This window comes from Panulirus ornatus, chromosome 31 (assembly GCF_036320965.1).
Source record: "Panulirus ornatus isolate Po-2019 chromosome 31, ASM3632096v1, whole genome shotgun sequence".
Lineage (NCBI taxonomy): Eukaryota > Metazoa > Arthropoda > Malacostraca > Decapoda > Palinuridae > Panulirus > Panulirus ornatus.
Window position 1 is genome coordinate 8,381,607 of NC_092254.1, and position 15,912 is coordinate 8,397,518.

The 15,912-nt window shown below is 45.0% G+C and overlaps 2 protein-coding genes across 2 annotated transcripts in view; both read left to right on the forward strand.

Moving 5' to 3' along the window:
* Window positions 1–4,684, forward strand: part of LOC139758805 (uncharacterized) — a 150,848-nt gene extending 146,164 nt beyond the window's left edge. Inside the window, exon 5 of the mRNA XM_071680624.1 lies at window positions 4,374–4,684. Coding sequence (XP_071536725.1) covers window positions 4,374–4,684 — 311 coding nt within the window. The remainder of the gene's footprint in view (window positions 1–4,373) is intronic.
* LOC139758804 (uncharacterized) overlaps window positions 4,671–15,912 on the forward strand; it is a 1,625,355-nt gene continuing 1,614,113 nt past the window's right edge. The window contains exon 1 of the mRNA XM_071680623.1: window positions 4,671–5,396. Coding sequence (XP_071536724.1) covers window positions 4,765–5,396 — 632 coding nt within the window. The 5' untranslated portion in view covers window positions 4,671–4,764. The remainder of the gene's footprint in view (window positions 5,397–15,912) is intronic.

The following is a 15,912-nucleotide window of genomic DNA, read 5'->3' on the forward strand; positions in this document are numbered from 1 at the left end:
CGCCCATCTTGTCCATGGCCAAACTTGCCTATCTTCTCCTTGGCCAAACTTGCCTATCTTCTCCTTGGCCAAACTTGCCTATCTTCTCCTTGGCCAAACTTGTTTATCTTCTCTCCAGCAGAACTTCCCCATCTTCACCCTGGCCAAAAAACTTACCCATCTCCACCCTATCCATACTTGCCCATCTTCTCCCTGGCCAGACTTTGCCCATCTTCACCCTGGGCCGGCCAAACTTGCCTCACCATTAATCATTATCAACTCGAGATTCAGGACAGTTAACGTCATGAGTACAAGCGTGGACTCATTGTTTAATGATGCACCAACACCACCCCGCCTCTGATACTTAATTAATCAGTGTGTGTTGCCGAAAATTTCCATTGCAGATTTTCTGCATTAAGTCCAGAGAGGACGTTTATTGTCCACACTGAATTTCGATGCTTGACAGATGTCTTTGTTTAACTCCCTGCAGATCTCCATTAGTCGTAAATATTTCATGTCGCCCTCCAGCCCACGATGACATTTATTGTATTTCTGGTACGACCGTTGCTGGTCTTGGACGCTTGTGTAACTTGCTACGACCCTTAAACACTGAGGTACTACCCTTGAGCTCAGCGGAATAATCCCTGAGTACGACTGTTACGACCCCTTAAACACTGAGGTACTACCCTTGAGCTCAGTGGAATAATCCCTGAGTACGACTGTTACGACCCTTAAACACTGAGGTACTACCCTTGAGCTCAGCGGAATAATCCCTGAGTACGACTGTTACGACCCTTAAACACTGAGGTACTACCCTTGAGCTCAGCGGAATAATCCCTGGATACGACTGTTACGACCCCTTAACAGCGGAATAACCCTTTGAGCACGGCCGATTGTGCTGTAAGCACAACGGTACGACTCCTCGGCAACAAGGGTCGGGTCAAACGCCAGGTGATTCTATTATGTAAGGGTCGTACCGTCGTTCTCAAGGGTAGGTAAAGCCCTGGTGTTCAAAGGGGTTCAACAACAGACAGGTTGAAGTGGTCTATGATCCTCAACACAGCTCAGGTCTGCTGGTGTTTGATCTCTGATCTCTAGGGTACATTTATCCTCCTTCCCCTTACCATCAACTTAACCGTTACCTGGTACTATCTCTCTTCCAACCTCCCCTTAAAACACACCACCTATCCCCTCCCCCTTGTAACCTGTCCTCCACCTTATGTCAAACATGGTCTCCTGTTACCTTCAGACACGCTGTTCCAGAGCACGCCTTTGTCCTCCATATCCCGTCCAGTACAGTGCCTTCACCTGTCTGCCCTTCACTTGCCGTCAAGGACAGTACTTCTCCCTCCTCTTGGGGGTTGGTTCTCTGTCCTCCGGCTCTCGTCTGCAAGTACCTCGCCCTACCGTACTCCGTCTCCGTCGTAAAGTCAGGATGGCGATCTCTCTCTTCCTCTCTCCGGGTGGTACATTTTCTTCAGTCTTCCGTTAGGTACCTACTCTCTCAAGGTACTTTGCCTCCCTACAACCCGTCTCGTCCAGTGCGCTGTACCTCGCTCCTGCGGTACCTTGCAGTACCTAGCTCCCAAGGTAACGGACTGCCCCTTGCTCCACCGTCATCTATCATCATCCCTAGGTCATCATTGTTGCCCCCAGGTACGCCCCTCACGTACATTGAGGGACACGAACGCGCCGCCGCCCTGGCAACAGAGAAGTACCTTGACATTATCAGTTCTGAGAAGGACTTTGAACATCCTCGCAACCCCATTAGGTTTAAAGTCAGTCATTGCCAAGATTGCCCCGCTGTGTGTGTGTGTGTGTGTGTGTGTGTGTGTGTGTGTGTGTGTGTGTGTGTGGTTGTGTGTGTGAATAATCTACCCGGTAGGTGTTGGAGACCAAGCCAACGCCAGCCCGAATGCTCTCAGTGCGGAGAGTGTGGTACAAATGTAATGGTGCCTAAAAATTGCATCCATATCTTGCGGATATATATATATATATATATATATATATATATATATATATATATATATATATATATATATATATATGGGGTTACTAAAATGAGGAAGTGAACTCTTAAATGCATACCCGTGGACAGAAATATATGATAACCGTTCTGTCATCAAGATATACACTTGAAGAACCCATTCCGTTATTTTCTGCTACTGTTAATGTTGCTGTTGCTTCTGCTGTTCTTCTTCATCGTGCTGCTAACGTGAGTGTTCCTGTTACAGCTCTTGGAAGTAGCGTTCTTTCTGCTTCTGTTATTGTCCCTCCCTTCCTCCACCACCCTCAATTTCTTTTTCTTTTTTCTTGTGTTGTGTCCCTGACGTTCATGCAGACCTTGTAACAGTAATAGCTGCCATGGTTTGGCAGCTGTTGTTAGAGCAGCTGCATGTAACACTGCTGTTGTTTGCATAGAAATCCAGCAAGTGGTTTTTTTTTTTTTTACTGTTGTAATGCTTGCATCTGCTGTTTGAAGGTTTGTAATGCTAATCTCTTTTCTCTCTCACTCCATTGCAGCATTGCATCCTCGTACACCCACCATTGGCTTATGCTGCTCTTGTTAATGCTGTTCTGTTAGGTACTATGTCCTCTGTTACTCCTGTTGGCTCCCTGTTACTCCTGTTGTTCATGCCGTTGTACCTGTTTTTTACGGTACCGTTACTCTTGCTTGCTACCTCAGCTGATGGTACACTTTTCTTTTTAATAAGCCTCGCTGATAATTCTGGCGTGTTCCATGTCAGATGTTTTCCAGCGAGGCTCGCTCACCTGCAGCATTAACACGTACCACATCTGATGTTTTGACGCATATTTTAGCATAATCTTTTTTCTTTTTTTTTTATGTTCGTAAGTTCGAGGAATTACTGTACATACTCGATCTCAACGTCCGGTCTACGTTATACGAAGAATTGCGTTGACGTCCAGACTTCATCGTTTTCTCTCAGACCGAAAAAGAAAACAGATCACGGGGGTTATCATTTGGACGACTGGATAAAAGAAATACATAATTGTACGATTCTTTGATTTTCATTTTTTTTTTTTTTGGTGGCATCTGAAGCATTAATTTCTAAAATGATTTCCGGGAAATAAGATTCGGTAAAACAGATCCATTATTACTAAGATTTTTGTTTTTTCTTCTCGTATTTCTGATTATTTTGATTTTCTGATCTGTCTATTTATTGCGAGTGCCATTGTGTGAATCTTTCTATTTATCATTACGGTATCAATTGCTGAAGTAATATAAGTATTATATCTGGAAGTATGTATGTGTGTGTGTATGTGTGTGTGTGTGTGTGTGTGTGTGTGTGTGTGTGTGTGTGTATAGGATCACAGAGAGGGTGTGGATCCCACTTTAAAGTTTGCTAAAGTCTTTGAATAGTCTTGAGAACCCCTGTATAGTATCTAAACTTTGCACTAAGTATACGTATGGTAACTTCTGATTATGATAAAAAAGTTGTTTATCCTTTGTTGGAAGTGTCGAGTGTGTTTCAAGGATGTACCAGTGATGTTTATTTGTATAATTGGTCTTTGTGAATACCATACATAAGATCATCATAGTCATCATGGCTTATGATTTCAGTTCTTATAGCAGTAACGTCAATCAGGTTTTGATACTATTCTCTAAACTGTGGTCATTTGATCGAATTCTGATAAAGAAAATCCACTAAAACTATAAATATAAACGTTTCAAAGGAAGATTCTGATCACGTATATCAAATATTCAGATCGGATTATTTCGTTAGATTGCTCGTCCATTGTATATGCAAACCTGGGAATCAGGTGGTAAAATAGAATTCGAAATATAAGCCATCACAGAAGTGCGACTTGATTATATTCATTTTGGATCTTGCCATCGTTAATAGATTTCATCGTTCTCATGTTTCTCTGACGTGGCACCAGCCAGACCCACAGTCACAGAAAACTATTCTAATGGAATTATTTCTTTTGTGTGTCTTTTTTTTTTTACGATGCAGTCATGTTTGGTGAATAACTCTTGACACACACACACACACACACACACACACACATATATATATATATATATATATATATATATATATATATATATATATATATATATATATATATATATATATATAAGGTCTACTGATCAACAATAAGGAATTTTGACAGGAAAATCTACTTAATGCTATACTTTAGTTTGGTAATATTCTCAAATGTGTGTGTTGAGCTAGGTTGTAAATATAAACAGACAGACAGACAGAAACAGACATGAATAAACAGACTCATTTGACTGCGAGATATGTAGATGAATTAGTACATTAGTACACAGGTGAATAAACGTACAGGTAGACAGAAGCAGACAGGTAATCAGCCACAGGCGTTGTGCAGTGTTGAAGACAATTCATAAAATGTTTCACATGTTGCAGGTCCTGACACGGTGTTGCCACTTATGGAGGAATCAGCTGCCGCAGACGTGCTCGTCTCCCTCACGACCTCCCCCACGTCACTCTGCCCTGGAGGACACGTCTCCTTGGCCTGGGACTTCGGCGAGGGCACCGTGGAAGAGCGTGGCCCGAAGGGTTGCCTGGCCGAGGAGAGGGAGAAGCTTCAGGAAAAGATGATGGTTGAAGACTTGAAGGGCCGAGTGATGGCGGAGACGAGAGTTAAAGGTGAGGTGACGATGGAAGACACGGGAGAGGAGGAGGAGGAGGAGGAGGAGGAGGAGGAGGAGACGTGAGGGCACCAACACCTCAGGCTCAAGTGCTACTCGAGGAGCAGAGCCATCCTGGCGATACCGTACATCGTGAGGAAACTGAGATGAAAGAGAGGCAGAAGGAAGAGAAAATTAGGAGCAGAGCATCATCATCATCGTCATCATCGTCGTCTAACCACCGTGCGACTCCTGTGCGGGATGAGGGTGAGGAGGATGACGTGAGGGGAGTGTGGGTACCAGAGACTGGGGTGGGTGAGATCCCCAGGTCACCAGACCCCAGCACTGGCCTTCCTCAGGTCCAAGGTAGTGAGGAGAGTAATGACAGTACCTTCTCCACCACTCCTCCCAGTGATATAACACTCACCACCAACGCCAACAGAACTGTCGTCAACAAGAACATCCCCACCAACACCAACACTACTCCCCATCCCTCTGACTCTCCCGGCATCACCACCATCACCTCCAACATCACGACTCCCGTGCATGGCGGCAGCACCCTCCCCAACACGTCGGAGGGGCCCAGCGCCAGTGGCCCATCATCCTCTAGTACCTGGGTCTCCGTCGGCAGCTCGGCTATTAACACCAGCGACACGTCACTCACCCTCCGCCACACTTACCACCGCCCCGGAATTTATAACTTCAGTGCCCAAGTTCTGTGCAATTGTCGTAAACTTACCGGAAGGAATATTGACAGCGCCTTCGTGGTTGTCCGACCAATTGCAGACGTAGAGATCAGGTTAGTGTCGTATCATATATATATATTTTTCCCCCCTTTCCTTTACCTCCCAGGGAGTTGTCAGTGTTATTTGCTCTTAGCTGTGTTCCCACGTCATACTGTGTAAGAAATGTTGACACCATGTGAGGCTGTGTTAGCCTTCAGAGTACATATATCACAGTGACAAGTGAAGCATGTAAACATGACTGCCAGCCCCAGTGCATGTCAGATACGAGGTGAGGAGGAAACTCATAAATGTTTTTACTTCATTTTCTGAGAATGTTATGCACAGTAGCAGTGTGTGTCATTACTCTCAGACCGCCTGTCGACCATGTGGGCAAGAAAACCTTCACGTTCACTTCTTTATGTCTTTTCTAAATGTTGATCATCACAGTGCATTGCTAAGGCTGGGGGGCTGGGGAGGGGAGAGAGAGAGAGAGATCTTTTTTATTTACCTGATGATCACAGAGACTTGAGTCATCGCTAACACAACCTCGGGATCTCGTTGCCGGCACGAGAGAAACTGCTATCACGTGTCCCTCATTAATCTTCCTAATGGCTGTTTATGGTCACCCTCAGGTGGTAGTTTGTCTGACTGGAACTTTCTGTGGCTTGAGCCCTCTTAAAGCCAGACGAGACAGATGCGCGGATAAGCTTCACGGTGTAATGTTTGTGGCTGTGTTGGTCATTGTGTTTACCCACTGCTCTTACCTCATGCTCAAGGTCTTGAGGATCTTTACGTGTTTACAGGAGACGATGAGAAGCGACTAAAGCAGTGCCTCTTCATCTTTCTCTTTGTTTTCAAGTATTCACAGCAGGAGATCTGTGTATCAGTTTAGTTCATCTGTTCAAATAGCTCTAACTACGATCGATTCCTGACAACCTTCGTGTCAGATTATTCCACTGGGAGATCACTTAATGATAAAGACGAGGGTGAGGATCATACCACGTAGCAATGCCTGCGTCGAGATGTAAGATGTTGAAAGCTTGAGGTAGCTGTGGCGTCAGCATGACCTTAGCTCTAGGTGTGGACCGGCTATTGGCTCAGTATCAAATGAGGCGTTGACGTGGCATCGATGGAGAGAAGCAGACGGGAGCGGCAGAAAGGAAAGTGTCGACATCCGCACATATTTTGCCTCTTCAGATTCACTGATGCAGGAAGTTGCATCTGGCGCTCTCGTGATGGGAATCACTCCTAGCTCTTTGTCTGCCAGAGGTCATGTTAACCTCTGCTGGTTGACACGACGCCATTCCTGACTCTGGTTCATTCTTCCTCTGTGGGGAGGCTATATCCCTGGCCTTGTGGTGTCTGGAGCTACTTACGTTCCTGGCTTCGTGGTGCTACAGGCATCAAATGGTCAGGCAGTTATTAATCCAGTGTAAGAAACTATTCTAGACCTTCTAGCATCGAAAGCTCTTCTTAGCTTAAGGTTGTTTAGAGAGTTCTCGACTCTCAGGTGCTAGAGACCACCTCACCGTGGGGCCTTCAGGTGGTAGAGACCACCCCACTGTGGGTCCTCAGGTGCTAGAGACCGTCCCACTAAGGTCCCTCTGGTGCTAAAGACCATCCCACTATAGGCCTTCAGGTGATAGGAACCACTCCGTCGTAGGCTCTCTGGTGCAAGGAACCACTTCGTCGTAGGCCCTCTGGTGCGAGAAACAGTTCTAAGCCTGCTAGGGACGGAAGTCTTTCCAGGTCTTCTGTTACCAGTAGTTGGTGCTGTTCCGTTGGTGCTGAAGGCCAAGTGTGGCTCACATGATTTTGAAGATGAGCTTCCATGTGTCAGAGACCAAATAGATTCCCGCCCTTCCGAAGTTGGCGAGCGACTCTGGTCTTCTGCTCTTGGAGGCATCTCCTGACCTCCTAATGCTGGAGATCACTTCTGGTCTCCAGGTACCATAGAAGATTCTTGGCCTCTTTACACCAGGGACGTCCTCTGAAACAGCCCCCACCCCCCGCAATGTACACAGTTCGCAGCGTTTACGGCCTCTTTACCCTGAAGACCGCCTTTGACCTCCAGTTACCCAGAGAACTAATTCGTAATATCTAATGACTAGAAAACCTTCCTTGGCCGTCTGGTGCTGGCGACGCGGCCGCTGGGTCTCTTGGTGTTAAGGCAGGAGCAAGATAAACACCAAGAGAAGAGCAGCGGCCGAGGTGGCATCAGACGGATGTCAGACCTGTATTCCCAGAAGGCCCCGGGAAAGTCTCGCCTGCCAACTCTATGGAGCCAATTAGAGAGACGGGATCGAGGCACAGTGTCCTCGACGCTGGGCTTTCCCTCGTTTCTATATTATTTTTTTCCCCCCCCTTCCTCCGTTTTATTTTAATTCGTTTCATTACTCACCATTTCATCCAATTAGCCCGGTCATTGGTGGGAGAGTGGTGCCAATTAGGGTGCCGCTACGAGCCGTGGCACCCTCACCCCGGCCTCATCTGTCCTTGCTACGGCTGGCTCTATTATCCCTTGTTTTGTTCTCTCAATTTATTTTATTAGTGGGGCTCCCTTCTCTAACCCCCCACCTCTCTCTCTCTCTCTCTCTCTCTCTCTCTCTCTCTCTCTCTCTCTCTCTCTCTCTCTCTCTCTCTCTCTCGTCCCATCAGCCTGCTCATTGGCTGCAGAACGTGGCCAATTAGAGGAGACAGAATGGTAGATGACAGTTCGCTGCTCCCGATGGTGTTGCTGCTCCTGTTGCTGCTGCTACTGCTGCTGTCTGTTTACGTTGTTGCTGACCCTGCAATATATTCGTAACAGGAAGAGCGCTCTTACCGTTACATCTGTAACGCTGTTGGAACATTTTCTGCACTTATTATTACGGCCAAATGGGAGATGATGTTCATACCACCTCTTCCTCCGCAGCAGAAAACACACAACTGTTTTTGTTGGTTCTCCCTCATGTTATACCTCCTTCCGTTAGAGAGAGAACATGTTATTTACTCTGCTTCTTATTCTTTTTTTTTTTTTTTGACATTTCCATTTTCATTATGTCTTCCTGTATCGAAAGGAAACGTAACTGTTTTTCTTCTGCTTTTTCTTATCTTATTATACCTTTCTCCATAGATGGGGAAACACATTGCTTTTACTATTTCTCTGTTTTTTTCGTCTAACAGTCAGCGCCATATCCAGGGTGCTGACTGTTGGAATGAAAAAAGAGTAAAGACAATGTCTCCCTCAGATGGAAAGAGACAGAGATGTAGAGATGGAGAGATAAGCAATCTCTCTGCGAATGCAATAAGTCTCCATCCGACCTATCACTCGCCATCATCATCTTGGTCTAAGTAAATGATTTGCGAGAAGGACTCAAACCTGAATATGTTTGCGGATGATGCCGAGGTCATAAGGGAAGTAAAGAGTAGTGGAGACTGCATCACGTTACAAAGGGACCAAGACAAAAATATCTTAAGTTGGACTGATGCTGGGTTGATTAAATTCAGCCGTAGAAGAGGATGGTCCACAGAGAAAGACAGGCCTCGATGTGAATATTATCTATCGGGAAATAATCTGCAGGAATCTGTGCGGTAGTGAGTCTGGCTTTGGAAAACATTGCAGCTAACCTATCGACAGAACCTCACCTGAGGAGACTAGTGAAGGTGAGACATGTTGCCTGCTGGCAGACAGTAGACTCTAAGCTAAGCAAATATTCAGCAAATTGTTCGTATCGCATATTAGCTCAAAGCAAGAGTATCCTCTGGTCGCCACAACGAAAGAAGCAAATAGAGCTCATAGAGAAGGTCGAGAGGAATGTAATAAAGAAGGTACGTACAGGAATCAAAAGTACTGAGTTAGGGCGAGAGGTAAGAGGCTATAGCTTTTGTCCGATGTGGAAGAGAGAAGAGTAAGGGTTAATTTGAGTAGTGGACTGTTTTCGAAAGGTTCAAATGTTGAACAGCCAGAGGATATAACACGAAATTAAGTGGGAAAAGGTGAAAAGTTAGTACTTGTACAGTACGATTAATGGATGAATGGAATAGAGTGAATGATGAAAAAAGATCTTGGTATGGTGCTCCACTATTGTCAGAACTCTCGTCCTCGGACTGTAAAAAATATAGGTAATTACTCGCACACACACACACACACACACACACACACACACACACACACACACACACACACAGACACATACAGACGAGTGTGTGTGTCGTCCAGAATCAATACATGTGTTGCTATTGTCTTGGGCGAAGGTGCCTCCGGTAATAATAATCTGTAATGGGAGCCACCCAGGCATCTGGCAGGGGCAATACACAATTGTTGTCGCCCCTGCAAGCATCTGCACATATTCCTGGTGAACTATGGCTCTCCAGGGTGTACTTGGCTCTCACGGGTGCCTCCTCCTTCTCCTGCTCCTTCTGCTCCTCCCCTCCTCCTCCTCTTCTTCTGTCCTCCTCTCCTCCTCCTCCTCCTCCTCCTCCTCCTCCTCTCATCTCCTCCTCCTCCTCCTCCTATTCTTCCGTCCTCCTACTTCTCCCTGGGCTTTCTTAATGAGAGATTTTCATGAATATAAGTTGGAGAAAAGGTTAGAAGAACACTTGGCTGAATCAGAGGGACGGTAGGAGATTTTGAGGTGGTTGTGATAGAACGTGAACAACAGTGTAACACTTGGGATGAACCAGACGTTCTGCTTGTATATCTGAAGATAAGACATTTTCTCGTCAATGATTGAATGGATGAAATAATAGGCTCCTTATCTACCTACATCAGTGAATTGAACAGTAGCTACGAATGACGAGAGATCTGAGATTACCGTGGTGGGTTGTAAGAGAGAAGGTTTGATAGAAATCCACTGGTTGGAGTTACAGAATCAGTGGGCTTTTGATACGTGGTATGGTTAAATTCGAGTGGTTTCTCATCCTAGGGAAGGGAGACAGAAAGTTGAATATGGTAGGAGAGAATATTTAGATTTCTTCGTTGGAGAAAAAGCTTCTCTGCTCGACCATAGCGCTAACCTAAACAGAAAATGGTCTTTGGTCTTCGAACCCGGATATAAATTCAGTGCTTAAGCACCTGGCCATCAGAAGGGAAAGACCATGCGAGACGAGTGTTATGTGGATAACATGGATCAGAGAGGGTATCTGTTATACACACCATGGGATGCAATGAAGGCGGAGTAGATAGGGTCTTTTTCAACACGTAGGTGAAGGAGGAAGGAGCAAGTGGATATGACCCAGGACGCAAGCTGGGGGAGTTTCTGAAGGGTTGTCTGACTTCACCAAAAGTTCTATTTTGTTACATGAATTGTGTCTCCTCCGCTTCGTACACCAGCAACATTCTTCATGTTGTTGCCTCGTTGATTCTTCACAGGATGTCTTCCATCGCGCCTTCATTCCTGGCTCTATTCCAGAGCGCATGTATTCCCAGCCGTTTTCCCGGAGCGCATTTATCCATGCTTGCCTCCGAGAGCGCATGTAATCTTCGCCATCTCCCGTAGCGCATGCGTTCCTGCTTACTGTGTGCATGTGTGTGCATGTGAGTTCATGGCTTCGTGTGCCTCCATACAGACATGCAGTGTGTGTCCATTTCTATGGTAGATGTGTGTATGAATGCACTCTCAAATGTGTCTTGTATTGGAATGCAGTATAATCAGGACCGTCATGATCTATCATACACATTAAGCTAGATGTCGACCACAAGACTTGCTCACAGGTGGATGTTGTGGTTGACCTCCCCATCTTTACCATTTGCTTCCTCCCTCCCTCCTTCCCTCTATCCTTCTTAGCTTTACCACTTGCTTCCTCCCTCCCTCCTTCCCTCTGTCCTTCTTAGCTTTACCACTTGCTTCCTCCCTCCCTCCTTCCCTCTATCCTTCTTAGCTTTACCACTTGCTTCCTCCCTCCCTCCTTCCCTCTATCCTTCTTAGCTTTACCACTTGCTTCCTCCCTCCCTCCTTCCCTCTATCCTTCTTAGCTTTACTAGCTTCCTCCCTCCCTCCTTCCCTCTGTCCTTCTTAGCTTTACTAGCTTCCTCCCTCCCTCCTTCCCTCTGTCCTTCTTAGCCCGCCACTCCCCTCCCTGTGTCCCTCGCACCATCTTGCTAACCGCTGCTACCATGTATAGAACAATGGGCCATTCATTAGGCATCCAGTGATGCTCATGTTATTACGTTTATCGTTGTGCTTGTCACTTATTATCCCTGTAATAAGCATGATTAAAAATCACCCCAATTTACAGTAGATCAGTCTCTCTTAAGCCGAGTGGTAATTAAAGGTCTTATACTTATTAATCCACGTGTTTTTATAGCCGCGATCAGGGACGAGAACAAGCATTTCCCGGGCAGTTTAAAAGGAAGGTTTATAAAGGATTATCTGTGTCTCGCATCTTCGGTAATTTCTACAGGTGGTTTCCCCACAGCTCCTCCATTATCTGTTTATCTATTTGATCATTTAGTTATTTGTGTGTTGATCTCTTTATGGTTCTGTCGTATGTGTTGGTAGGGGTTGTAACTTAATGTCTCCGACCCTTGACCCTTATGGATGAGTTCAAAGGCCAGTTCATCATACCCATAGTTTATATTGTCGTGCTCAAAGGCCTCGTACTGTTACACTGTCGGTCGCGTAAAGTCGCTTTCGAGGGGTCATACAGTCGCATTGTTTGGTGTCTCGCACAGGTGTACTCGAGGTCTCGTACTGTCGCACTGATGGTCTCATACCGTCCCACTCAAGGGTCGTACCGTCGCACTGTTGGTCTCTTACAGACGCACTTTAGGACTCGTATACCGTCGCATTCCAGGTCTCGTCTCGTCGCACTGGAGGGTCGTCCCGTCTTACCCACACCGGTCGTTACTCTATGCTCAAAGGGAGGATCATAACTGTTTAACATCCAGGTGTGGACCACCTCCACCTCCTCCTCCTTCTCCTTGACCAGTGCACTGTACCAGTACGGGAGTCTTGCTGTGTCGATGATAATGAGTCTGTCTTTACTCCACCACAATTCCATCCTCGGTCACTCTCATCCTCATCAAGTCTTTAAAGTCATTCTTGAAGTAGGTTATATGCCTAAGGTTCTTCCTGTCGTTGGAGAGAGATTATTTAAGGATAAACCAGAGTTTTTAGAAGCCTATGATAACTACATTCAGGCATGAGTATAGCCACACACACACACACACACACACACACACACACACACACACACACACACACACACACACACTTCCTTGCTCCCAGCGAACTGAAAGAGAGTCTCACCCTTGGCCAAACACAATACGTCCCGCCGAATACAAGCCACACATCCTTTGACAAACACCCACACACTCCATCAAACGGCAAACACATTCCAAACACAGCCGGGCGACGCGAGTGTTTGCTCTAACCTGCCGCCAGCAGTCTGTGAAAGGCCGGGCCAGCGGGAGAGAAACAGGAAAAGAGAGAGTGAGAAAGAGTGGGAACCTAAGAGAAAAAGAGAGATTGGAGATATTATGTGTGTGTGAGAGAGAGAGAGATGGTGAGGGATAGAGAGAGGAGATACGGAGAGAGAAAGAGAGTAGGAATTATGTATGTTGTGAAAATCAGGGGAAATGGTGTTTTGCATGTGAGAGAGAGAGAGAGAGAGAGAGAGAGAGAGAGAGAGAGAGAGAGAGAGAGAGAGAGAGTAGAGATCGTGCATGGGGGAGTAGGAATGAAGCTATAAAATTTTTGAATAGAAATTAACGAGTCAAAGACAGAGTAATTAGGCTTCGTGGGAAAGAAGAAAAGTGTGGAAGAGGTTGGGAAGAATAAAAGGATGTCTGAGAGCCAAGATTACAAGATAAGGGAGGAGACATGATGAATTAGGGGAGAAGGGAGAGAGATAACTGAGATCCACCCAATTGTTAGTTGTAAAAACTAATTACGAAAACGACCAGAGAAGTAAGGGTTAGTCTTGTTTAAGTAAACGAAAAAAAATATGAAATATGACCTTTAGAATGAAGTGATGTGTATACATAAAGAAATTTATATAATGAAGGAAAGACTAAAGTCATGGTAAATGGAGGATTATTGACGTTTATTCGATAAATAACGCCGTGACGTCAGTACAAAGGACGAAACCAACAGTTTTATTGTATCAACAATTTCTAGGCTTTCGTGTAATCCAGTGAAAGTGAGGATTTTCACGTTTTCTTTAAGATATAGAAAACTACAGATTACTGCTGCGTGATGCGGTCACCAACCTGATTAGTGAGGATAAGTGAGTTAGAGAGAAATGGAGAAACACACTTGAGATGAAGCAGTCACTGGTGTTCAACAGAAAATATGAACAGAAGCCGTGAAATGAAGCATCGTTAACACGAAGTTTGGGATACGTTCACATTGTCATCATACACTCGTGCTGTCGAGGATATTTTACTGGTGAATGCTTGGGGAATGGTATGTGACACACACACACACACACACACACACACCACACACACACACCTACCTCATTGTAAAGTTTCCATATCATGAGATGGCCAGATACTCACACGAATTTACACCAGATAAGACTCCCTGCTGTGCTAACTTGGTACACCGATGCTGGCTTTGTTATACCGGTTTTGGAGCTCTGTTAAAGAGGGATTAGTGGAATGTATAATTAAGTTATGCAGGATGACAAGTGCCCGCTGAAATACTGGTGAAGGAAATCATATATATATATATATATATATATATATATATATATATATATATATATATATATATATATATATCGACACGCACCATGTAAGCTTGTGTACTACGAGCCATTTGTGCGAATATCTTTCGAAACAAACGTTAAATGATAGTCATTAGACATCTTTTAGAGAATTACTGGAGTCGTAGAGCAGCTGTGGAAGATGGTGCAGCAAGGAGGAGGAGGAGAAGGAGGGTGTGTGTGTTCCATCCCAGCGCACGTTTCATGTCAGAGGCGTCAAGTAAATCTCGTGTTCAGAGAGAGAGAGAGAGAGTGAGTGAGGTTGGGAGAGCATGAAGAGGAAGGGAGCGACGATTTTACCTGGAATGTAGACTCTTGGAAAATGTAAACACCGACACTGAAATCCTTTAGGGTTCTAACTATTCTTAGAAGCTCTAGTAGCTTGGTTTATAAGCCTAGATTTTATAATCCAATCCACAGAAATCCTTTGTTTTTTTGTGTGTGGATACTTAGATTGATGTAGTATTATAGACTGAGAGTTGAGATGGAAGAAATAAGTGTAAGGATGAAGTGATAGCAGAAGGAAGGAGAATGAAAGAAATATGACGGTGTATGATCATAGGGAAATTCCTTCATGAGCCTTCGTTGTTTCTATATGATATTGTGCATGATTATCGTAATCAGATAGCATTGGGTTAGCATCATGAGTCCTATAAGTATGATTGGTCCTGTCTTATGATCGAAGCTTTTCTCAGGAACGATGGTAACTGCTCGTTGCCATTTTGGCATTATTGTGCCTATTAGGGTGATGACCTTGAATCACCTCTTGTGCTACTAGTCAGAAAACGTGTGTGAGTATGACGTAGTAGACACACTGTTTCCCTCACGTTGTGTGTTTACATCCCTTAAAATGTACTGCTTGAGTGAGCCAGATATACAGCTACACACGGAACGTTAGCAACACAGACATCCTACCAAATGTTACATATGTGTCATGTCACCATACACCTTTCTCTATTCCGATTCATATTCAACACACAACAGCAGTACTTACGTAGAGACACACCCTCTCTGGTAGAACATGTTTAATGAGGCACCATCTCCCAGATGGAACCAACCACAGGGCCGAGTTGTGTTAGGGGGAGGGAGGTGGTTTGAACACGAGGGATAAACCTGAAATATGGGCTGAGTTTTCACAACGACACCAGAATAGGAGTTTTCAGAATACGACGGTAAATCTTGGCGAGGGAGGGGTGTGCTCTGGTCAGGCGTATTTTCTTCGGCGTAGTATACCTTCTTTGTCTTGAAATACGGCTAAGTCAGCTTATTTTCTTTCGTGTTTTTTCCTTATTTTTTTTCCCCCTTGAGATCTGTGTTATCTCGGATATTTTTTTTTTTTCTTTTAGCTTTAAGATCTTTACTATTTGTATATACACAAACTAAGCATTTCGGTGAGCGATGGGTAGAAGGGCCCTCGACTAAGGGGTAAGAGAAGGCAAGAAAAAAGCGCAGAGTGGGTACAATATGTGGACATAGGATATAATTGCCGTGTTTTGAGGTAAATCAGGACTTCACTCCTCCCTATTTTGAATAGTTCAGGCTTTGAATACCCGCGTGACGATATTCCTATGAATATCTGTCAACCCGCACGAAGATAGTCCAGAAAGCTTATGCCCTCTGCGTTGATCGTCTAACCCTTCCCTTTTAGTTATCTGATAACCCAAGCCCTAACCATCTGTGCCTGAGATATGGATACCCTTAGAGATCCCTCCCCTTATCTCGGATAATCCAGACTTCTAGAGAGAGAGAGAGAGAGAGAGAGAGAGAGAGAGAGAGAGAGAGAGAGAGAGAGAGAATATCCAGCAATTAACCCTAGTCCTTATCCCCTGGACCTTACCCTCATACTTCCTGATCATCAAAACCGTAACTGTTCCTGTGCCCCTGATAAGCCAAGCT